This window comes from Lontra canadensis, unplaced genomic scaffold, assembly GCF_010015895.1.
Source record: "Lontra canadensis isolate GAN:19392208 unplaced genomic scaffold, GSC_riverotter_1.0 scaffold148, whole genome shotgun sequence".
NCBI lineage: Eukaryota > Metazoa > Chordata > Mammalia > Carnivora > Mustelidae > Lontra > Lontra canadensis.
The window spans coordinates 1,914,198-1,940,000 of record NW_022631142.1 but is presented as its reverse complement, the minus strand read 5'-3'; the positions used below and the strand labels follow the sequence as shown (position 1 = coordinate 1,940,000).

The window sequence follows — 25,803 nt, the reverse complement described above, 5'->3', positions numbered from 1 at the left end:
AGAGGAAAGGAGAGTCTTGCCACAATAGGAGCAGAAATTATAATAACTATTATCTGCAGTTATGTGAAAATTAGATAGGGAAAATATTGAAGGTGCCACATGGTTTCTTCTTGCGTTTATAGGAAAAAATCTATATTGCTATATTGAGGAAAGGGCTGTTAAATAAAAAGAATTCAGGACTTGATGGTCTTGAAAATTTAAGTTTCTCAAAATGGGAAAAGATGCTAAAATTAAGAAGTGGCATTTGAGCAAAGATCAAATCCAGGGCACTGCCAGGAAAAAATGATCCAAAGATGAGGCCCAGGGTATGACAAATCTTTTGTTAAAGATCTCAGATCAGAGGTAATGCCTCAGGGGCACCTAGGTGGCTCAGTAGGTTAAAGCCTCTGCCTTTGGCTCAGGTCATGATCCCAGGGTCCTGGGATCGAGCCCCAAATCGGGCTCTCTGCTCAGCAGGGAGCCTGCTTCCTCCGTCTCTCTCTGCCTGCCTCTCTGCCTACTTGTGATCTCTGTCTGCCAAATAAATAAATAAAATCTTAAAAAAAAAAAAAAAAGTGATGCCTCAGAATATAGTTTGAATAGAAAAAAGCCCTCTAAAGAGGAAAAGCCTCTGCCTCACAAATCCTCTATCAAAGAACTACAAGGAAGCTTAAGAATGTTGTCCCTCAGCCATCTCAGAAAGGACCCAGGGAAGAGAGCTTATCTCAAAGAGATTTGCAGGTGTAGCTTTTTGTTTAATGGAGTGACCCAAGGAGATTCACAAGAGACCCACAAAATTCTTAAGATAAAAATAATCTACATTGAGGATTCTTGGGTATTAACATTCTATTTTTTACCTGGTAGGTGGTTTTGGTCACAGTGAGGAGCTCTGTGAGAATTCAATAAGCTGTATATTTATGTTTTGTGCACTTCTCTGTATTGAGTTTAATGCTCAACAATAAGAAAATTTTTAAAAAACATTTTATTTATTTGACATACAGAGATCAAAAGTAGGCAGAAAGGCAGACAGAAAGAGAGGAAGGGAACCAGGGCTCCCTGCTGAGCAGACCCTGGGATCATGACCTGAGCCAAAAGCAGAGGCTTAACCCACTGAGCCGCCCAGGCACCCAACAATGAAATTTTTTTTTCAAAGATATTTTTTATTTATTTGACAGAGAGAGAGAAAGAGATCACAAGTAGGCAGAGAGAGGGGGGGAAACAGGCTCCCTGCTGAGCAGAGAGCCCGATTCGGGGCTCGATCCCAGGACCCTAGGATCATGACCTGAGCCAAAGGCAGAGGCTTTAACCCACTGAGCCACCCAGGTGCCCCCAACAATGAAAATTTTTAAATTAAAAATTAAAAAAAGCTGGGTTCAACCCACTAACTCAATTCCATTATTTCCTAGCAGGTCACAATCCACAGTTTGAAAAATTATGGTCTAGGTAAGAACTGTGGTAGTGAAAGAACTGGAAGGAAGAAACATTTGTAGTCTGCAGGTAGGATTGACAGGACATAACGAGGGACTAGAATAGGGGAAAAGGAGGGAGAAATGTCAAAGTTGATTCACGTTACTTTTTTTTTTAAAGATTTTATTTATTTATTTGACAGAGAGAGATCACAAGTAGGCAGAAAGGCAGGCAGAGAGAGAGGAAGGGAAGCAGGCTCCCTGCTGAGCAGAGAGCCCAACGTGGGGCTCGATCCCAAGACCCTGGGATCATGACCTGAGCCGAAGGCAGAGGCTTAACCCACTGAGCCACCCAGGTGCCCTGATGATTCATGTTTCTGCTTTGATTATCTAAATGGATATAAGTGCCACTTACTGAGATGAGAAAAACTAGAAAATGAACAAGTTTAAAATTATGGGAGAACACAATTAAGAGTCTGCATCTGAACATATTAAGTTTGGGACACCTGGGTAGCTGTCAGTTAAGCATCTGCCTCTGACTCAGGTCATGATCCCAGGGTGCAGGGATCAAGCCCTGGCACCAGGCTCCTTGTTCAGCGGTGAGCCTGCTCCTCCCTCTGCCTGCTGCACCCCCTGCTTGTGCTCTCTCGCTCTCTCTGACAAAAAAAAAAAAAAAATCTTAAAAAAAAAAAATGAACATGTTACATTTGAGATGCCTATTAAAGAAACAAGCAGAGATCCAAGATGCCAACTAGATATGTGAGTACAGAGGCCATCACTGGGCCCCTCTCCCTGCAAGTATATTACTTTGGGTATTTTTTCCTCATAGGACTAATAACTACCTGAAATTATCTTCATTTTTTTCATGTGTTATTGTCTGACTCAAACTAGAAATTTAAGCAAAAATTTCACATCTCATCTGCTTATTGACAGCTTGTGAATGAATGCACTAATACACTTAATTATTTTTCCCTCTTAAATGTTCTTTTAGGTCTATCTTTGTAGTTTCCTACCATAAAAGAAATGAAATATATTTCCCTATCCCTTGACTCCAAGTTTGCCATTAACTTGCTTTGGTCAACAGCCTAAGTTTTAAAAGGCTTTACATGTTGCAGATAACTCCCTTGTCCTTCTGCTGTCACCATGAAAAGGACATGCCTGGGCCAGCTCTCTGGTCCCAGGAAGAAGAGAGACATATGACCCTGCCAAACAAGAGTAGAACAGAGCTTCCAACCAATCAATAGTCATATGATTAACCCAAACAAGATCTGAGCTCAGCTTAGATGAGCTGATTCCCAATCTACTAATTTGTAAGCTCTAATAATAAATAATTATTTTTTAAAATCACTGAGTTTTGGCATGCTTTATTACAAAGCAATAGCAAACTGATATACTGCTATAGTCCAATGCCTAGAACAGTGCCTAGAATATAATGAGAGCTCAAAAAATATTTTAAGTGAAAAGGAAATGCACAAGGAATAGCCTAAGAGGTAAGAAAAACCAGGACAATGAGATGTCATGAAAGCCAAGAGACGAGTAAGTTTTAAAGAAGGAAGTGGTCAAAGGGATTCATGGTGCTGAAGTTTGTTAAATTAGGATTGAAATGTATGTACTGGATATGGCAACATGGTGTTCAGTGGTAGCCTTGAGAATGGAGGGAAGCCAGATTGGAATGGACTGAGTTTAAAAATGTAGGAAATAGCTATAAGAAAGAAAATTCTCATGGCCAAAAACTAGCAATGCTCCTCCCACCATTCTTCCTTGAAGATTTTTTTTTCCTTTCTAATTATTTGGTCTATCAAACAACCTGGGTTATTTTTCCTAGAGAGAACAGGAATATTGACGTTTGAGTATGGTCATTTCCTTTCTTATCTAATAGTACACAGCAAGGCACTGATTCAGGGTCATACAATTAAAAAAAAAAAAATCCTATCTGCACCATCCCATGCTTTAACTAACTGCTAAGGCAAGCCGATCATTGATCATCAGTCAAAAAATTAGGATGTTTACCTACAAAATGCAAATCAACTATGAAATTTAAATCTAAGAAAATATTGTGAAATGACTCTTAGTGAATTCAAGTACTAAGAATTAAATTTGCCTATATAAACATATTACCAACAACATGCTTTAAGTGTCATCATATTCAGAACTGATGAACCTCAATGTATAGTTCATGATTAAAGGGGACAAGATTTATGTTATTTTTCCTATTTCAATTTCTTGGTGTGGAACACTCTACGTATTTTCCATATGCTGTCCTATATATAAATATTTTCTCTAAAACTAAATCCTAGGTGGACTATTTCTCCAATTTAATTCAAAAACCATTTTATATCTTATATATCCTGGCATTGTCCACAGATCCTGAATAAATTCCTGTTGTTTCTCATCACATGCATACAACTACCAATAGGCCTTAAAATTTTTTTAACATACCATATTTTTCCATGTGTTCTTTTCCAGCAAACCCAAACATCTGAGGAGCAACTGGTTTGGCAGACAATCCATATTTATTGATCAGGACCTCAAGATGTTTATCAATTGGGTTGATCCTATGTGAAGACTAAGAGAAAGGGAAAAAATTAGTAAGTATGTGTTATGATAATTGTCTCTTTTGACTATTACAGTGTTAACTAAAACATATACATATTCTAAGCACACAGTAAAGCAAAAATAAGCAATGTGAATAAAATCAGTCAGGAAATGCATTGCAGGGAAACATGGAAAGGAAAAACAATCAAGTGAGGAATTAATTTTTCACGAAATATTTATAAAGAATCCAGTGGGGGGTGGAGAGATGACTGGGTAGCTCAGTCAGTTAAGTGCCCAACTCTTGGTTTCAGCTCAGGTTATGATCTCGTCTCGTGGGATTGAGCCCCGCGTCGGGCTCTGCACTCAATGTGGAGTCTGTTTTGGATTCTCTCTCCCTCTCCCTCTTGCTCTCTCTCTCTCTCTCAAATAAATAAATAAAATCCTTAAAAAATAATAAGAAAATAAAAATAGATAAAGACTCCAGTAGGTACCCATAACTACTCAAGATGCTGGGAATACAATGTGAATAAAATAGGTAAAGCCTCTGCTCATCTGGCATTTACATCTGTGGCAGGAAGAGACAAAGATAGAAGATAAAAATAAATTAAAATGTAAATAGGGGTTCCTGGATGGCTCAGTCAGTTGAGTATCTTACTCTTACTTTGAGCTCAGGTCACGATCTCAGGGTTGTGGATCAAGCTCTGCCTCAGTTCTGTGCTCAGTGCTGAGTCTGCTTGTCCCTCTCCTTCTGCTCCTCCCCCACTCACTTGCTCTCTCACTTTCAAATACATAAATCTTTAAAAAAAAATGTAAATAATAGGGGTGCCTGGGTGGCTCGGTGGGTTAAAGCCTCTGCCTTCAGCTCAGGTCATAATCTCAGGGTCCTGGGATGGAGCCCCGCATCAGGCTCTCTGCTCAGCGGGGAGCCTGCTTCCTCCTCTCTCTCTGCCTGCCTCTCTGCCTACTTGTGATCTCTGTCTGTCAAATAAATAAATAAGATCTTAAAAAAAAAGACATTATATGTTAATAAAAATAAATAAATAAATAAATAATCTTTAAAAATGTAAATAATAATGTTATAAAGAAGAATAAATCCAAGTAAGGGAATAAAGACTGGAGATAGGAAGTGTTACTTTAAACACAACTGTCAGGGAAGGTCTCACTGACCAATGGTATTTGAGCAGGAATGTGAAGCAGTAAGGAGTAAGTCATTTGGGTAACCTTGGGAGAGAAGAATTCTAGGCAAAGGGAACAGCAACAAAAAGGATCCTAAGGCAGGAGCATGCTTGGGTGTTTGAGAAAAGAAGTGAATTAGGATTAGGATAAAGCAATACTCAGAAAGTATAATCACCTTTGTTTCTATAGTACTAGAGTGCAAGAACATATTTCCTAATACTAATATTCTACAAAGGGAAAGTTAACAGTTTCTTCTCAGTTTACCTACTAGATTATGAACTCCCTGAAGTCATGAATTCTTTTTTGTATTTGTACCTTTGTACAAATACCCAATGCCTAGCATATGGACTGAAACACAGAAAACATTCTATAAATAACTATTGAATGAATAAATGAAGATTATTTTTTTGATCCACAAGGCCTTCCAGAGGGTATACTGTTCAGCCATTCTCTTTGAAGAAGAGAAAATAGTCTTTTTTATTTTATTTATTTATTTATTTATTTTTGGTAGGCTCCATGCCCAGCATGGAGCTCAATGCGAGACTTGAACTCATGACCACGAGATCAAGACCTGAACTGAGATCAACAATCAGATGCTCAGGGCGCCTGGGTGGCTCAGTGGGTTAAGCCTCTGCCTTCGGGGCGCCTGGGTGGCTCAGTGGATTAAGCCGCTGCCTTCGGCTCAGGTCATGATCTCAGGTTCCTGGGATCGAGTCCCGCATCGGGCTCTCTGCTCAGCAGGGAGCCTGCCTCCCTCTCTCTCTCTCTCTCCGCCTGCCTCTCTGTCTACTTGTGATCTCTCTCTGTCAAATAAATAAATAAAATCTTTAAAAAAAAAAAAAAAAGCCTCTGCCTTCGGCTCAGGTCATGATCTCAGGGTCCTGCTCTCTCTGCTCAGCAGGGAGCCTGCCTCCCCCTTTCTCTCTGCCTCCTTGTAATTTCTCTGTCAAATAAATAAGTAAAATCTTTAAAAAAAAAAAAAAAAAAGAATCAGATGCTCCACCAACTGAGCTACCCAGGCACCCCAAGAAAAAATAATCTTAAAGGAAGAAAATAAGTTTCAGATATGATAAAGAGCTTGACAATCCAAAGTATACTTTAATATAAATGGGTCTTGTGTAGTCTCTGAACACAGAAATCCAAAAAATAAGTACCTATAATTATATGTTTGGATGGCTACAGATGGAATTTTTTTTCTGCCAAAAGAAATTTTGCAAAACCAAGAGAAAATGTTCATTGTTAAGTAAAAAAAGGGATGCTAATTAAAACAATGTGGACTACAACATGATGGATTACAGAAAACAGATTTATCCTTCTACATTAACCAACTAAAAACCTGGACAAAATATACAAAGCAATCATTTTCAGACAATGTACAAGTAGAAAGCATTGTATAGTGACCTCTGAGTTAAGGAAAATAAGTAAGATGAGCATTATGATTGTCCCCAGATTGCTACCTGTAAAGAGTAGGGAAGAGTAACACAGAGTCCAGCAGTCTTCCTAAGTTGAAGAAACAGAGTTCAGAGAAACCAAGGCACCTAGAATTCACAGAAAAAAGAAAGAGAGAAGGGTGGGGGCGAGCATATGCACATGCTCTGAAATGCAAAGAGTGTTGAGTCTTCAGTGAGTCTGATCAATACATGAATATGAGGAAACTACTGAGATAAGGGGAAAAAATATCACTGGACAGGAGCAGACAGAACAATTCCCAATGCTCACACAGGGCCAGAAATAGTTTTTATTCTCAACAACCATAATAGAAAGATCTCCTAATGTATGAGATATCAATAGAATCCTAAGGTTATTGCCTGAAAGGCCAGGTCAGATTAGCCTACGAATAAAGGCTGTTCTGATTCTACCTAACAGAGCTTAAAAGCAAATCTCAGAAAGGATCAAACCGTTTCTAAAAGAAACTTACCCAGAACACATCCCCACATAGTTAAAAGAATATAAAAATTTAACACCCAACAAAGTAAAATGTACAATGTCTAGCATCCAATCACAGATCATAAGGTAGGCAATGAAATAGAAAAATACAACCTGCAAAGAGTAGACTACCAATCAATAGAAAGACTTAGAAATGACACACGGTAGATTTAATAGATACCATTAAGAGGGTTCATAAATATACTCCAATTGTTCAAGAAGGCAGAAGCATAAGCATGACAATGAAAAATATGGAAGAAATAAAAGACGACCCACACAAAACCTTTAAAGATTTAAAAAAATACAGTATCTGAAATGGAAAGTACACTGAATGCAATTAACAGAAGACTAGACAATATAGCAGATTAGTGAACTTAGGTACATAACAAAAAATACATGAAGAGAAAAAAAACTCTAGAAAAAAATTAATAAAGCATCAGTGAGTCATAGAACAACAATCAAACTTAGTAAATGTATCACTGCAGTTCCAGAAAAAGAGAAAATGGGGAGAAAGAGAAGTCAGAAGAAAGATATTTAAGATATAATGGCTGGGGACACTGGGTGGCTCAGTCAGTTAAGCATCCAACTCTTGATTTTACCTCAGGTCATGATCTCAGGGTTGTGATACTGAGCCCCGCATTAGCTCCATGCTCAGCACTGAGTCTGTTCCTCTCCCTCTCCATCTCCTCCCACTCATGCTTTCTCTCTCTCTCTCTCTCTCTCTCTCTCTCTAATAAATAAAACAATAAAATCAAAGACATAAAGGCTGAAATTTTTCCAAACCTGATGAAAACTATAACTCACACATCCAAGAACCTCAAGAAACACCGAGCACAAAAAAATGACAAAACTTCACCAAAGTACATCATAATAAACTTGGTTAAAAATCAGTGATAAAGATAAAATCTTAAAAGCAACCAGAGAAAAAGGCATGTTAAGAATATAGGAACAGAGGCAAGATAGCAGAGGTGTAGGGAACCTCGTTGCTGCCACCGGTTGGTCCCCTGAATTGAACTGGATATCTACCAAACCCACAAAATCAGCGTGAGATGTAAGAATATCCATCTGGATCTCTACACTCAGAAAAACACCACCAGGGTGAGTGGTGGCTTCCAACGCTCCAGATTTTCCTCAGGTTCATCTTGCCTGAGTCGTGGTTGATATTTCGGACTCTGTACATTCCCTCAACCATCCCTCAAGAGAATGACTAGGAGGAGGAATTCCCAACAAAGGAAAGAACCAGAGACAATGGCCTCTGCCACAGACTTAATGGATATGGATCTAAGGAAGATGTCTGAAAAAGACTTCACAGTAACATTTATAAAGTTGCTATTTAGGTTTGAGAAAAGCATTAGTGACGGTATAGAATCTCTAAGGGCAGAATGTAGAGCTACTGTCGCCAAAATTAAAAATGCCGTGAAGGAGATGCCATCTAAACTGGATATACTCTGGGGCACCTGAGTGGCTCAGTGAGTTAAAGCCTCTGCCTTCCGCTCAGGTCATGATCCCAGCGTCCTGGGATCGAGCCCCGCATCGGGCTCTCTGCTCAGCAGGGAACCTGCTTCCTCCTCTCTTTCTGCCTGCCTCTCTGCCTACTTGTGATCTTTGTCTGTCAAAGAAATAAAATCTTTAAAAAAAAAGAAGAAGAATTAAAAATAAATAAATAAATAAACTGGATACTCTGAATGCCAGGGTAAATGAGAAAGAAGAGCGAATTAGTGATCTAGAAGATAAGCTGATAGAAAGGAAGGAAGTCAAGAATGATAAAGATAAACAACTACAAGCTCATGAGATCAGAAGTAGAGACATCAATGACACCATGAAACATTCCAAAGTCAGAATTATTGGGGTCCCTAAGGGGGTGGAGAGAGAGAGAGGACAAGGATATATACTTGAGCAAACCGTAGCTGAGAATTTACCTAATCTGGGGAAGAAAAGAAGGATCCGTGTCCAAGAGGTAGAGAGGACCCCTCCCAAGATCAATAAAAATAGACCAATGCCCCAGTATATAATAGTAAAACTTGCTTATCTTAGAGCCAAGGCAGCTATCCTAAGAGCAGCTAGGGGGAAGAGATATCTTACCTATGGAGGGAGGAACATCAGAATAACATTAGACCTGTCCACAGAGACCTGGCAAGCCAGAAGGGGTTGGCAAGACATAATCAGGGTACTAAATGAGATGAACATGCAACCAGGAATACTTTATCGAGCAAGGCTGTCATCCAGAATGGATGGAGAGACAAAAAGCTTCCAGGACAGGCAGAAAGCGAAAGGATATGTGACCACCAAGCCAGTGCCCAGCAGTGGGGGGTGGAGGGGCGTGGGGGCGCATTGTTCTATAGAAGAAAAAAGACCCCAAGAGTAATACAGACCAGAAAGTAAAAGATAATCTACAGAAACATGAACTTCACAGGCAATAGATGGCACTAAATTCATATCTTTCAATAGTTACTCTCAACATGAACAGCCTGAAAAATGAAATGGCACAGGGTTTCAGATTGGATAAAAAGACAGGGTCCACCCATATGCTGCCTACAAGAGACTCATTCAGAACCTAAAGACACCTCCAGATTGAAAATAGGGGATGGAGAACCATTTCTCATGCAGATGGACCTTGAAAGAAAGCTGGGGTAGCAATTCTTATATCAGACAAACTGGATTTTTAAACCAAAGACTGTAGTTAAGAGATGTAAAGGAACACTATTATCATACTTAAAGGGTCTATCCCACAGGAAAATCTAAAAATTGTAAGTATCTATGCCCCCAACATGACAGCAGCCAACTACATAAGCCAACAGTTAACCAAAGTAAAGAATTATATTGATAATAATACATTAATAGTAGACGACCTCTCAGCATTGGACAGGTCATCTAAGCAGAAGATTAACAAAGAAACAAGGGCTTTGAATGACACTTTGGACCAGATGGACTTTGTAGATACATACAGAACATTCTACCCTAAAACAACATAATACTCCTTCTTCTTGAATGCACATGGAACTTCCACCAAAATAGATAACATACTTGGTCACAAATCAGGTTTCAACCAATACCAAAAGATTGAGATTATTCCCTGCATGTTATCAGATCACAATGCCTTGAAACTGGAACTCAATCACAAGGAAAAAATTGGAAGGAATTCAAACATGTGCAAGTTAAAGAATATCTTACTAAAGAATGACTGGGTCAACCAGGAAATTAAGGAAGAACTTAAGTCATGGAAACTAATGAGAATGAAATTACATTGGTCCAGAATCTATGGGATACTGCAAAGGCTGTCCTTTCGACAATGTGGCAGGATACAAATCAAAACCACAATGAGATATCACCTTACACCAGTTAAAATGGCAAAAACTAACAAGACAGCAAACAACAAGTGTTGACGAGGATGTGGAGAAAGGTAAGCTCTCTTACACTGTTGGTGGGAATGCAAGCTGGTACAGCCACTCCGGAAAACAAGATGGAGGTTCCTTAAGACATTAAAAAGAGAGCTACCCTATGACCCAGCAATTGCACTACTAGGTATTTACCCCAAAGATACAGATGTAGTGAGAAGAAGGGGCACATGCACTCCAGTGTTCATAGCAGCAATATCCACAATAGGAGCTGACAGGACCTTCAACAAATGAATGGATAAAAAAAGGTATGATTCATATATACAATGGAATATTACTCAGCCATCAGAAGGAATGAATACCTACCATTTGCATCAACATGGATGGTACTGGAGGGGATTATGCTAAGTCAAATAAGTCAAGCAGAGAAGCAATTATATGGTTTCTCTCATATGTGGACTATAAGGAATAGCACAGAGAATCATAGGGGAAGGGATGGAAAACTGAAGGGGGAGAAACTGGAGAGGAGATGAACCATGAGAGACTATGGACTCTGGGAAACAAACTGAAAGTTTTAGAGGGGATGGGGGGTGAGGGGATGGGGTTACCTGGTGATGGGCACTAAGAACGGCACATTTTGTGATGAACACTGGGTGTTATACCCAACTGGTGAATCATTGAACACTACATCAAAAACTAATGATGTACTATACAGTGGCTAACTGAACATAATAAAAAAAAAAAGTGAAAAAAAAAAAAGAATATAGGAACAACTGAGGCACCTGGATGGCTCAGTGGGTTAAGCCTCTGCCTTTGGCTCAGGTCTTGATCTCAGGGTCCTGGGATGGAGCCCTGCATCGGGCTCCCTGCTCAGAGAGGAGCCTGCTTCCCCTGCCTCTCTGCCTACCTGTGATCTCTCTCTCTCTCTCTCTGTCAAAGTAATTAATTAATTAATTAATTAAAATAAAAATGTGTTCTTTAAAAAAAAGAATATAGGAAAAATGAAAGTCGAAGATAGTGAACCAATATCCTAAAAGCACTATATTGTTTTTAAAAAACTGATGCTAGGGGTGCCTGGGTAGCTCAGTCGTTAAGCATCTGCCTTCGGCTCAGGTCATGATCCCAGGGTCCTGGGATCGAGCCCTACATTGGGCTCCCTTCTCAGCAGGAAGCTTGCTTCTCCCTCTCCCAATACCCCTGCTTGTCATCCCTCTATTGCTATCTCTCTCTGTCAAGTAAATAAATAAAATCTTTAAAAAAAAAAAAAAGATAAAAATTTGATGCTAAACTAGAATTCTGCACCCAGCAAATATATCTTCCAAAAAACAAGGTAAATAAAGACTTATTAAAACAGGGGCACCTGGGTGGCGTTGGTTAAGTCTCTGCCTTCGGCTCAGGTCGTGATCTCAGGGTCCTGGGATTGAGCCCCACGTCAGGCTCCCTGCAGGGAGCCTGCTTCCCCCTCTAACTCTGCCTGCTGTTCTGCCTACTTGTGATCTCTGTCAAATAAATAAAATCTTTTTAAAAATTCTTAAAAAAAAATACAAAAGCTGAAGAGAATTTATCACCAGCAGATCAGCACTATACAAAACGTTAAGGAAAATTCTTCAGGCAAATGGAAAATAATCCTAGAAGGAAATGTGAATCAATAGAAAAGAATAAAGAGCTCAAAATAGAGAATAAAGAAAAAAGAAAAATGATAAATATGTGGATAAATACAAATTATCTTTGAAATTACTTTTAGGGGCACTTGGGTGGCTCAGTGGGTTAAAGCCTCTGCCTTTGGCTCGGGTCGTGGTCCCAGGGTCCTGGGATCGAGCTCCTCATCAGGCTCTCTGCTCAGCAGGGAGCCTGCTTCCTCCTCTCTCTATCTCCCTGCCTCTCTGCCTACTTGTGATCTCTTCCTGTCAAATAAATAAATAAAATCTTTAAAAATAAAATTACTTTTAAATAATCTTTTACTTTTACTTTTAAAATTACTTTTAAATAATCTTTAAAAATCTTTTTAAAGATTATTTAAAAACTAAAATTATCTCTTTTTTTAAGATTTTATTTATTTATTTGACAGAGAGAGACACAGTGAGAGAGTAAACACAGTAGGGGGAGTGGGAGAGGATGAAGCAGGCTCCTGGCAGAGCAGGGAGCACAATGCAGACCTTGATCCCAGGACCCCAGGATCCTGATTCGAGGCGAAGGCAGATACTTAACAACTGAGCCTCCCAGGTGCCCCCCAAAATAAAATTATCTTTTTTCAAAATTGATTAATTATTTAAACAAATTCAGAGGTTTCCTCTCAGGTCCTCTCTCTCTTCAGGAGCTTTATACTATCTCTCAATAAACTCTGCTTTGCTGCCCACAAAAAATAAATAAATGAATAAATAATAATTATAAACTCAATAACTGTTGTAGGGTTTACTATATAGATAGATAATTGTAAAATGTGCTTCTGGAAGAGGCAAACAAAAAAAATACTTTGTAAGGTTCTTATAATACTATAGTGTACAGTCACAATACTACTCAAAGGTCGTCTGTGAATACGTTAAGAATACATACTATGGGGGCACCTGAATGGCTCAGTGGGTTAAGGCCTCTGCCTTCGGCTCAGGTCATGATCCCAGGGTCCTGGGATCAAGCCCTGCATTAGGCTCTCTGTTCAGCAGGGAGTCTGCTCCCCTCCTCTCTCTCTGACTACTTGTGATCTGTCTGTCAAATAAATAAATAAAATCTTAGAAAAAAAAAAAAAGAATACATACTATGCTCCAACAATACCAAAAAAAAAGTCATTCACCACAATCAAAGGGGATTTATTCCTGGGTTACAAGGATGGTTCAATATCCACAAATCAATCAACATGATATATCACATCAGTAAGAGAAGGGATAAGAATGTTATGAACAGGGGCGCCTGGGTGGCTCAGTGGGTTAAGCCGCTGCCTTCGGCTCAGGTCATGATCTCAGGGTCCTGAGATAGAGCCCCGCGTCGGGCTCTCTGCTCAGCAGGGAGCCTGCTTCCCTTCCTCTCTCTCTCTCTGCCTGCCTCTCTGCCTGCTTGTGATCTCTCTCTGTCAAATAAATAAGTAAAATATAAAAAAAAAAGAATGTTATGAACATTTCAATAGATGCAGAGAAAACATCTAACAAAGTACAACATCTATTCATGACAAAAACCTTCAACAAAGTAGGTTAAGAGGGAACATACCTCAACTTAATAAAGCCATATATGAAAAACCCACAGCTAACATCATCCTCACTGGGGAAAATCAGAAAGTCTTTCCCCTAAGGTCAAGAACAAGACACTGATGTCCACACTCACTACTTCCACTCAACATAGTACTGTAAAGTGCTAGCCACAGCAATGAGATAACAAAAAGAAATAAAAGGAATACATATGAATAAGGCAAAAGTAAAACTTTCACTATTTGCAGATGAGATGACACTATATATTGAAAACACAAAAGATTCCATTGAAAAACTGCTAGAACTGATAAATGAACTCAGTAAAGTCACAGGATACATTATCAACATACAGAAATCTATTGCATTTGTTTATAGCAATAAAGAAGCAACAGAAAGAGAAACTGAGAAAACAATCCCATTTACAATTGCACCAAAAATAATAAGATACCTAGGAATAAACCTAATGAAAGAGGTAAAAGACTCGTACTCTAAAAAGCATAAAACACTGATGAAAGAAAGTTAAGATGACACAAAGAAATGGAAAGACGTGGGGCACCAGGATGGCTCAGTTGGTTAAGCACCCAAATCTTTATTTCAGCTCATGATCATGAGATCAAGCCCTGCATCAGGCTCCACACTCAGAGCTGAGTCTGCTTGTCCTTCTCCCTCTGCTCCTCCTCTCTCTCTCTCAAATAAATAAAATCAGAAAGAAAGAAAGAAAGAAAGAAAGAAAGAAAGAAAGAAAGAAAGAAAGAAAGAAATAAATGGATAGACATTCCATGCTCATGGGTTGGAAGAACAAATATTATTATAATGTCTATACTGCTCAAAGCAATCTACACATTTAGTGCAATCCTTTTCAAAATGCCAATAGCATTTTTCATAGAGCTAGAAAAAAACAATCCTAAAATCTGTATGGAACCATAAAAGACCCTGAGCTGTAGCTATCAAAACAGTATGATACTGCCACAAAAATAGACACAGAGATCAAAAGAGTAGAATAGAAAATCCAGAAATAAACCCACAATTATATGGTCAATTAATCTTTGACAAATCAGGAAAGAATATCCAATGGGAAAAAGACAGTCTCTTCAACAAATAGTGTTGGGAAAACTGGTCAGCAACATGCAAAAGAATGGAACTGTACCACTTTCTTACACCACACACAAAAAAAATTCAAAGTAGATTAAAGACCTAAATGTGTGACCTGAAACCATAAGAATCCTAGGAAAGAGCCTTCTCTGACATCAGTTGTAGCAACGTTTTTTTCTAGAAAGGTCCCAAGACATGGGAAACAAAAGCACAAGAAAAGAATCAACAAAACTAAAAGGCAACCTATGGGATGGAAGATATTTGCAAGTATCATCTTGGATAAAGGGTAAATATCCAAAACATATAAAGAATTTATAAAACTCAACACCCAAAAAACAAATAATCCGATTAAAAAATGGGCAAAAGACAAAGAGATGTTTCTCCAAGGAAGACATACAGATAGCCAACAGACCGATGAAAAGATAATCATCACTTATCAGGGAAATGCAAATCAAAACTACAATGAAATATCACCTCATACATGTCAGAATGGCTAAAATCAAAAACACAAGAAACAGGGGAGCCTGGGTGGCTTAGTGGGTTAAAGCTTCTGCCTTCAACTCAGGTCATGATCCCTGGGTCTTGGGATGGAGCCCTGCATCAGGCTCTTTGCTCAGAGAGAGGGAGCCTGCTTCCCCCTCTCTCTGCCTGCCTCTCTGCCTACTTGTGATCTCTGTCTGTAAAATAAATAAATAAAATCTTAAACACACACACACATAGACAAGAAACAACAGGTGTTGGTGAGGATGTGGAAAAAGGGAATCTTCCACTGTTGGTGGGAATGCAAACTGGTACAGTCACTGTGGAAAACAGTAGAGAGGTTCCTCAAAACGTTAAAAATAAAACCTACCTTATAATCCAACATTACTGTGAATTTACCCCAAGAATACAAAAACACTAATCCAAAGGGACACATGCACCCTTATGTTTATAGCAGCACAGTTTACAATAGCCAAGATATGGGAAGAGCCCAAGTAGCCATCAACTGATGAATGAATAAAGAAAATTTGATACACACACATACACACACACACTGGAATATCATTTGGCGATAAAAAAGAATGAAATCTTGCCATCGGCAATGACATGGATGGAGATAGAAAGCATAATCCTAAGTGAAATAAGTTAGAGAAAGACAAATGCCATAGGATTTTACTCATATGTGGAATTTAAGAAACAAAACAAAGGAGTAAAGGGAAAAAGAGAGAGAGAGACAAATCAAGGAACAGATTCTTTACTGTAGAGAACAAACTGATGGTTGACAGAAGGGAAGTGGGTGGGGGGATGTGTGAAACAGGTGATAAGGCTTAAGGAGTCATGAAAAACATCACATGATTAAAACAAAAAATATCGGGGCGCCTGGGTGGCTCAGTGGGTTGAGCCTCTGCCTTCGGCTCAGGTCATGATCCTAGGGTCCTGGGATGGAGTCCCGCATAGGGCTCTCTGCTCAGTGGGGATCTTTCTTCCCCGTCTCTCTCTGCCTGCCTCTCTGCCTACTTGTGATCTCTGTCTGTCAAATAAGTAAATAAAATCTTAAAAAAAAAAAATCTTGGGGCGCCTGGGTGGCTCAGTGGGTTAAGCCTCTGCCTTCAGTTCAGGTCATGATCTCAGGGTCCTGGGATCAAGCCCCACATCGGGCTCTCTGCTCAGCAGAGAGCCTGCTTCCTCCCCTCTCTCTGTCTGCCTCCCTGTCTACTTGTGATCTCTTTGTCAAATAAATAAAATATTTTAAAAATTAATTAATTAATTAATCTTTTTAAAAGTTAAATTATTGTATTTACTATGTTTTGAGACTAAAAATATTCTGCTTGATAAAGAATGATACAGGGGCGCCTGGGTGGCTCAGTGGGTTAAGCCGCTGCCTTCGGCTCAGGTCATGATCTCAGGGTCCTGGGATGGAGCCCCGCATCGGGCTCTCTGCTCAGCAGGGAGCCTGCTTCCTCCTCTCTCTCTACCTGCCTCTCTGCCTGCTTGTGATCTCTCTGTCAAATAAATAAATTAAATCTTAAAAAAAAAAGAAAAGAAAAGAATGATACAGATATCTGTTTAATAAAACATATATATATATATATATTTTTTAAAGATTTTATTTATTTATTTGACAGAGATCACAAGTAGGCAGAGAGGCAGGCAGAGAGAGGGGGAAGCAGGCTCCCTGCTGAGCAGAGAACCTGATGTGGGCCTCAATCCCAGGACCCTGGATCCGAAGGCAGAGGCTTTAACCCACGGAGCCACCCAGGTGCCCCCAAAAAGATATATATTATAAATCCTGAAAGCAAGATAAAACACTAGAGATAGTGTTAATGGGCTTATAAAATAACTGAAGTGAAATTACAAAAAAAAAAAAAAATCTGAACAGAAGACAAAGAGAAAAAAGGAACAAAGAAGATATTGAACAAAAAGAAAATAAGTAGCAAGATAGTAGACTTAAAACAGTGTTATCCTAGTAAATGCTTAATAACAGGGTCACAAGGGTGGAAGAGACCTAACTGACATACTTACCAACTGACATATTTTGTTGTGTAAATACTCCCACCACAGCTAACTTAAATCACTGAAAGCAAAGATGAGGAGAGATATGCACAATCAAATCTTGCAAGCTGGTATGAACCAGTAGGTAACAGTTTTGGCTAGCCACTAATTTAAAACTTATATATCAATAACCATATTATATGAAAAGATATAAAAAGCCTAGTTAAAAGGCAGAGATTGATATATTGCTAAAAATAAGACTCAACTATATGTTACCTACAAAGATTTAATTCAAAAATCACAGTGATATATCACCTAATACCTGTTAGAATGGCTATTATCAAAAAGACAAGACATAACAAGTGTAGGGGAGGTTGTGGAGGAAAGGGAACCTTTGTGCTCATGTAAATCTCAGCCACTATGAAAAATAGAATGGAAGTTGCTCAAAAATTTAAAAAAATACTACCATATGATTCAGCAATCCTACTTCTGTGTATTTATCTAAAGAAAAGAAAAACACTAACTCTAAAAAATATATGTATCCCCATGTCATTTACTGCAGCATTATTTACAATAGCCAAGATACAGAAACAACCTAAATGCCCACCAATGGATGAATGGACAAAGAAAATGCAGGGTAGGGGCACCCGGGTGCTATAGTCAGTTAAGTGTCTGACTCTTGGTTTCCATTCAGGTCATGACCTTGGGGTTCTGATCTTGGGGATCATGAGATCAAATCCCACAGTGGGCTCCATGTTTAGCAGAGAGTCTGCTTAAGATTCATTCCCCTCAGAGTGCCCGGGTAGCTCAGTCATTAAGCTTCTGCCTTTGGTTCAGGTCATGATCCCAGGGTCCTGGGACCCAGCCCCATATCTGGCTCCCTTCTTGGCGGGAAGCCTGCTTCTCCCTCTCCCACTCTGCCTGCTTGTGCTCCCACTCTCACTGTGTCTCTTTCTGTCAAATAAATAAAAATCTCAAAAAAACCCAACCCCTGTAACTTAAAAAAAAAAAAAATTCTCTTCCCTTTCCCTTTGCCCCTCCTCCTGTTCTCTCTCTCTCAAATAAATTTTTAAAAATAAAATACAATACAGGAGGGTGTATATATTATATATAATTGGGATATTATTTGGCCATGAAAAAGAGTGAACTCTTGGGACACCTGGCTGGCTCAGTTAGTAGAACATGCAACTTGTGATCTCAGGGTTGTGAATTCAAGCCCCATATTGGATGTAGAGATAACTTAGAAAAAAATAAGAAGAGGAATGAAATCTTGTCATTTATGATAACATGGATGGAACCTGAGACATGGTAAGTGCAATAAGTTAGAGAATGATGATACCATATGATATCACTTATACATGGAATCTAAAAAAATAAATAAGGGGCACCTGAGTGGCTCAGTGTGTTAAGCATCTTACTCTTAATTTCAGCTTGGGTCATGATCTCAGGATCATGAGACTGGGCTCTGTGTTCGGCTCCACACTCAGCAGGGAGTCTGCTTGAGATTCTCTGCCTTTCCCTCTGCCCCTCCCCACCATTCGCACATGCATGCATGCTTTCTCTCTCTCAAATAACTATTTTTTAATTAATTAGTTAATTAATTAATTAAGCTCATAGATACAGAGAACAGATTGGTAGCTGTCAGAAGCAGGGGGCAGAAGGTCGGCCAAATAGATGAAGAGAGTCAAAAGATACAATTTCCAGTTATAATATAAAAAGTCATAGGCGGTGCCTGGCTGGTTTAGTCAGTACAGCATGCAACTCTTGGTCTCAGGGTTGTGAGTTTGGGCCCCACATTTGGTATAGAGGTTACTTAAAAATAAAATCTTTTAAAAAGTCATGGAAATATAATGTACAACATGGTGACTATAGTCAATAAAAGTGCATTGCATTTTCAAAAACTACTAAGACTGTAAATCTTAAAAGTTCTTAAAAATTCTCATCATAAGAAAACAAGTCTAGGGTGCCTAGATGGCTCAGTCAGTGAAGCATCTGCCTTCAGCTCGGGTCATGATCCCAGGATCCTGGGATCAAGCCCTGCATCAGGCTCCCTGCTCCACAGAGAGCCTGCTTCTCCCTCTCCCTCTGCCTGCTGCTCTGCCTACTTGCACTCTCTCTCTATCTCTCTGTCAAATAAATAAATAAATAAAATCTTGGAAGGAAGGAAGGAAAGTAGGAAGGAAGAAAGAAAGAAAATAAGTCTACCTGCCTCATCATCTTGTGGAAAACTGACAGGACTAGAGCCATTTTAAAACAGAGTTAGAGGGGCGCCTGGGTGGCTCGGTGGGTTAAAGCCTCTGCCTTCGGCTCGGGTCATGATCTCAGGGTCCTGGGATCGAGCCCCGCATCGGGCTCTCTGCTCAGCGGGGAGCCTGCTTCCCTCTCTCTCTCTCTCTGCCTGCCTCTCTGCCTACTTGTGATCTCTCTCTGTAAAAAAAAAAAAACAAAAAAACAGAGTTAGAGCAGCCACTGTAGAGAAACTGCCTTTGTTTGAACTGGCTAAAACCCTCTGGACAAAATAGTAATTATGTTAAGCAATTACTTGAGAAGTGAACAGGAAAACAGACACCCTCATTATAAGACTGATGGTTATGGACTTTTGGTGCAGAGGTTGGGGGGGGGGTTGGGCGGCAGCCAACAGTTAATGTATAACCAGGAGTAGTTTGACTTGTAAACATAAATAAAATACCTTTTTTCCCCTTCTATTCAACTCAGGTAATTGCCCCCTTCTTCTTCCTCTAAAAACCTGTTGCTTTCACCCTACAAGTGGGAATCCTATTTGGGTATTTAATTGAATCTGTCCTCCCCATACTGCAAGTCTTTAATTCCAAAAAAATGCTCATTTTCCTCTCAAAAAAAATCTGTAACTATATTTGGTGACAAACCTTACCAGACTAATTGTGGTGATCATCTCACAATATATGCAAACATTGAATCATTATGTTGTATACCTGAAACTAACATAATTGTGTATGCCATTTATACTACAATTTTTTTATTTTTTATTTTTATTTTTATTTTTTTAAAGATTTTATTTATTTATTTGACAGATGGAGATCACAAGTAGGCAGAGAAGCAGGCAGAGAGAGAGGGGGAAGCAGGCTCCCCACTGAACAGAGAGCCCAATGCGGGGCCTGATCCCAGGACCCTGGGAGCATTACCTGAGCAGAAGGCAGAGGCTTTAACCCACTGAGCCACCCAGGCACCCCTATACTGCAATTAAAAAAAAAAAACAAAAACCCTAATTCAAACATAAAGACAGAAATAAGCAAAAGGATGGGAAAAGACATACTATTCCAATGCTATTTAAGGAAAGCTGAAATGCCTATGTTAATATCAGACAAAACAGATCTAAGATCAAGGAACACTACAAGGGATAGAAGAGGGTTATCCCACAATGATGAAAGGGTCAATTTATCAAGTACCTAACAATCCTAAATGCTACTATGCCTAATATCAGAGCTTTAAAATACATGAAACAAAAACTGATAGAACTGAAAGAAAGAGACAAACCATCAGATTTAGCAGATCTCAATATCCCTCCTCCAACAACTGAAAGAACAAGTAGACAGAAATATCATTAAGGATATAGAAGACTTGATCAATATTAACAATCAATGTGACTTAACATTTATAGAATACTACCCAATAACATCAGAGTACATATTCACCTCAAGCACAGAGACTATTTATCAAAACAGACCATATCCTGAGACAAAAAGTAAGTCTCAGTAAACTAAAAAGTATTCACATCAGGGGCGCCTAGGTGGCTCAGTGGGTTAAAGCCTCTGCCTTCGGCTCAGATCATGATCCCGGGATCCTGGGATCAAGCCCCGCATCAGGCTCTTTGCTCAGCGGGGAGCATGCTTCCTCCTCTCTCTGCCTGCCTCTCTGTCTACTTGTGATCTCTGTCTGTCAAATAAATAAATAAAATCTTTCAAAAAAAAAAAAGTATTCACATCATACAAAGTATATTCTCTGACCACAGAGATTTAAAATGGAAACAAATAACAGAAGGATATCTGAAAATGCCCAAATATTTAAAAATTAAGCAACACGCTTCTAACACATGGGTGAGAAAAATATCACAATGGAATTTTTTTTTCACCCGTTTTTTAGATTCCAGGTAGTTAACATACAGTGTGATACTAGTTTCAGGTGCAGAATTTAGTGATTCATCACTTACATACAACACCCAGTGCTCATCACAAGTGCCCTCCTTAATATCCATCACCCATTAAACCTATCCTCCCCCAGCTCCCCTCTGGTAACCATCAGTTTGTTCTCTATATTTAAGAGACTGTTTTCTGGTTTACCTCTCTTTCTTTTTTATTTTTATTTTTTGGATTTTTTTTTTAAGATTTCATTTATTTATTGGAGAGAAAGAGAGTACACAAGCAATGGAGAGGGGCAGAGGGAGAAGGAGAAGCAGGCTCCCCGCTGAGCAGGGAGCCCAACACGGGGCTCATTCACAGGAGCCCAGGTTTATGACCTGAGCCAAAGGCAGACGTTTAACCTACTGAGCCACCAAGGCATCCCTTTTTTGGGAAATTTTTAAATAATTTGAACTAAATGAAAATAAAAGCCTGACATAAGAAAATTTGTGGTATGCTGCTTAAGAGTGTTAAGGGTTTTTTTTTAAGATTTATTTTATGTATTTGAGAGAGAGAGAGAAAATGGTATGGGGAGGGGCAGAGAGAGGGGGAGAGACAATCTTAAGCAGACTTCACAGTGAGTGCAGACCCTGATGCTGTGCTCAAACCCACGACCCTGAGATTATGTCTTGAGCTGAGAACGAGAGTTGGGAGCTTAACTGACTGAGCCACCTAGATGCCCCTGCTCAAGCAGTATTTTAAAAGAATCTACAGCATCAAATACCTACATTTGAAAAAAGGGCAGATTTAAAAGCAATGCAACTTAATAGACTATAAAAATAAAGAGCAAATTAAACCCAATGTAAGAAAAGAGAAATATTAAGGATCACAGCAGACCTAACTAAAACATTAACAGAATGAAATAGAATGAATATAAATTAGCAGAATGAAATAGAAAAGAGAAAAATAAGGAAAATCAATAAAAATAAAAGCTGGTTACTCAATAAAATTGGTAAACATCTTTTATTTTACTGATCATGGGAAAAAGAGAGAAGACAAAGATTAACAACATCAAAGGAAGAGCAAGGACATGTCCAAAGATTCTACTCTAGAGGTATACTATGGGAATAATATGATCAGCTTTTTGTCAATAAATTCAACAATTTAAATGAAATGGACAAATTCCTTAAAGGGTGTTATCAAAGCTCACCCAAAGTAATAATAATAATAATAACCTAAATAGTAATATATTTACTGAAGAAACTGAACCACTGAACTTTAAAGGTTAAAAACCTTCCCATAGGGGTGCCTGGGTGGCTCAGTGGGTTAAAGCCTCTGCCTTCAGCTTAGGTCGTGATCCCAGATTCCTGGGTTTGAGCCCTGCATTGGGCTCTCTGCTCAGCAGGGAGCCTGCTTCCTCCTCTGTTTCTCTCTCTGCCTGCCTCTCTGCCTACTTGTGATCTCTATCTGTCAAATAAATAAATAAAATCTTTAAAAAATAAATAAATAAAAACCTTCCCATAAAGAAAATGCCAGACCTAGATATGGTTTTTAATAATTTTCAAATAAAAGTTATCAAGGTATTTATCATTCATTACTTAAGAAAAAAACCTATTTTTCATGTGTCATAAATGTTAGGTACTCCCATTATGGACTCACCCAATAATCTTATTTTGTACTCTTCTCCAGTTCCCAATCCCGATTTTCAAACTATCCCCTGAACATATTAACTTCTTTTTTTAGTAGGTTCCATGCCCAACGTGGGACACGAATTCACAACCCTGAGATCAAGAGTCCCATGTTCTATTGACTAAGCCAGCAAGGTGCCCCTGAACATATTATATTATGTTCATTCCAACATCTACAACTTGGCTCATGATGTTTTCTCCCATACCCAGGAAGAGTTCACCTTTCCCTATCTTTAATTATCTTTGTTTTATTATTATAATTATCCTTATTTATATAATAATTTCATATAATTATTATCTCTTATTGTCTTTAAGACTCAACCTAACATTTCCCACTTTCCTAAAAAGTTCTCTAAGGGAAAAAGGGAAATAGCTCTTGTTGATTTGAATGCCTATTATGTATCAGACACTCTCACGATTAGTAAGCGATACTATCACATGCATTTAATTTAATTTGACATAGAGGTCCTTAATGTTTGAACAGAGAGAACTGAATCAGATTGATCTCATAAGTTAAATAATATTATAATCTTAGATGAATAGGCTAAAAGTTATCTTCAACTCATTTTCTAACAATGATCCTAGTTTTAGGGGCACCTGGTTGACTCAGTCAGAAGAGCATGTGACTCTTGATCTCAAGGTCATGAGTTCAAGCCCCACCTGGGTATCAAGATTACTTAAATGAATAAAAGTGGGGTGCCTGGGTGGCTCAGTGGGTTAAAGCCTCTGCCTTCGGCTCAGGTCATAATCTCAGGGTCCTGGGATCTAGCCCTGCATGGGGCTCTCTGCTCAGCGGGGAGCCTGCTTCCTCCTCTCTCTCTGCCTGCCTCTCTGCCTACTTGTGATCTCTGTCTGTCAAATAAATAAATTAAATATTTAAAAAAAGAAACTATTAAATGAATAAAACTTAAAAAAAAAAAAAACCAGGGGCGTCTGGGTGGTGCAGTCAGCTGAGCAACCAACTCTTGGTTTCAACTCAGGTCATGATCTTGGGGTCACGGGATCAAGCCCCACATGGGGCTTCTGTCTCAGTGTAGAATCTGACTGACATTTTCTTTCCCTCTCCCTTTGTCCCTGCTCCCCTCTAAAATAAACAAATAAATCTTTTTTAAACACACACACACACACACACACACACACACACAATGATTCTAGTTTTATATTGTAGTGCCTTCTATAGAAAAATCCGTATTTACCAGAGATCAATTCCTACATACTCAAATTCTAAACAGTCATCAAGTAAATAACTTAAGAAGAAATTTCCCTTGAAAAAAATACATATATATTAGAAATTGCCTACTTGCCCCTAGAGAAACAATTCTAAAAAGTAGGAACTATTATTAAATGATTATTACTAAAATGAAGATTATTTTTAAAATGAAGAAAATAGGATTAAACTAAAATAGAAATCTTTAAAATCATGTTGATAATCAACTCAAAGGCCCTCAATCTCTAAATTGTCAAAAATTGCTTTAAAAGTTGCTTACAATTGCATTAAAACTGCTTTGAAACATTTTAAAAACTGGGGCATTTGGCTGGCTAATTCGGTGGGGCATGTGACTCTTGATCTTGGGGTTTGAGTTCAAGCCCCATGTTAGGCCTACAGTTTACTTAAAAAATAAAAATAAAATAAAACTTTTAAAATTGTTTTTTTACAAACAGAATATAAGACTATTCTAAAGGTGACATAAGCCCAAAACTCAATACCCATAAATACACAAAACAAATATCTATAACCTTCTTTTCTAGTAATATTCTTCATCTAAAGACAATACAAGGGGCACCTGGGTGGCCAAGTTGGTTGAGCATCCAACTCTTGGTTTCAGATCAAGTCATGGTCTCAGGGTTGTGAGATCAGCCTCACATTGGGCTCCATGCTCAGCATGGAGTGTGCTTGGGATTGTCTCTTCCTCTGCCCCTCCTGCTCATGCTCTCTCTCTCTCTCTCTCTCTCAAACAAATCTTAAAAAAAAAAAAAAAAAAAAAGATAACACTAATACCCCACTATTCCCTTTGCTTTTGTTTTGTTTTGTTTTGTTTTGCAGTTTCACTGTGGGGTTTCTTTTTATTTATCCTAATTTGGATTGACTGGTATTTTTCAATCTGCAGATTAATGTCCTTTGCCAGTTCAAGAAAATTAGTAGCCAATTATCTCTTCAAATAATGCCTATGCCCTATAAAACAGCCAGAAAACAATTAACAAAATGTCAGTAAGTCCATACCTATCAATAATTACTTTAAATGTAAACAAACCAAATTCTCCAATCAAGAGACAGAGTGGCTGAATGGATTAAAAAAAAAAAAAAGACCCATTAATATCCTGCCTATAACAGACTCACTTTCAGATGTAAGACACACAGATTAAAAGTAATGGAATGGAAAAAGACATTCTATGCAAATGAAAATTAAAAGAAAGCTGAAGTTGCTATAGTTACATCAGATAAAACAGATTTTAAGACAAAGACTGTAATAAGAGACAAAGGTCATTATATAGGATAAACTAAAACCTACTTTGTTCGTTACACATAAGATTCAAATATTCACTCTAAAGAAAAACACTTCAGGGGCGCCTGGGTGGCTCAGTGGGTTAAAGCCTCTGCCTTCAGCTCAGGTCATGATCCCAGGGTCCTGGGATCGAGCCCCGCATTGGGCTCTCTCTGCTCCGCGGGGAGCCTGCTTCCCCCTCTCTCTCTGCCTACTTGTGATCTCTGTCAAATAAATTAATTAATTAATTAATTTTTAAAAAATGAAAGAAAAAGAAAAACACTTCATTATTCTGGCTTTCCTCTACAGTCACATGTTGATATATATACTAAAGCATGATTATGTTTGGTCTTATTATTTTAAGTCAGGTTTAAGACCTCAAAACCAGCCATCTAATGATAAAGGGGTCAATCCAACAAGATGACATAACATTTATAATTA

The 25,803-nt window shown here is 38.7% G+C and overlaps 1 protein-coding gene across 2 annotated transcripts in view; it reads right to left on the bottom strand.

Annotated features, from left to right (window-relative positions):
• The window catches only part of SCP2 (sterol carrier protein 2), a 111,733-nt gene that overhangs the window by 70,516 nt on the left and 15,414 nt on the right, over window positions 1-25,803 (bottom strand). For both annotated transcript variants that reach the window (XM_032844169.1, XM_032844170.1), the window contains exon 6: window positions 3,825-3,951. In XM_032844169.1, the coding sequence (XP_032700060.1) occupies window positions 3,825-3,951 (127 nt within the window). The remainder of the gene's footprint in view (window positions 1-3,824; window positions 3,952-25,803) is intronic.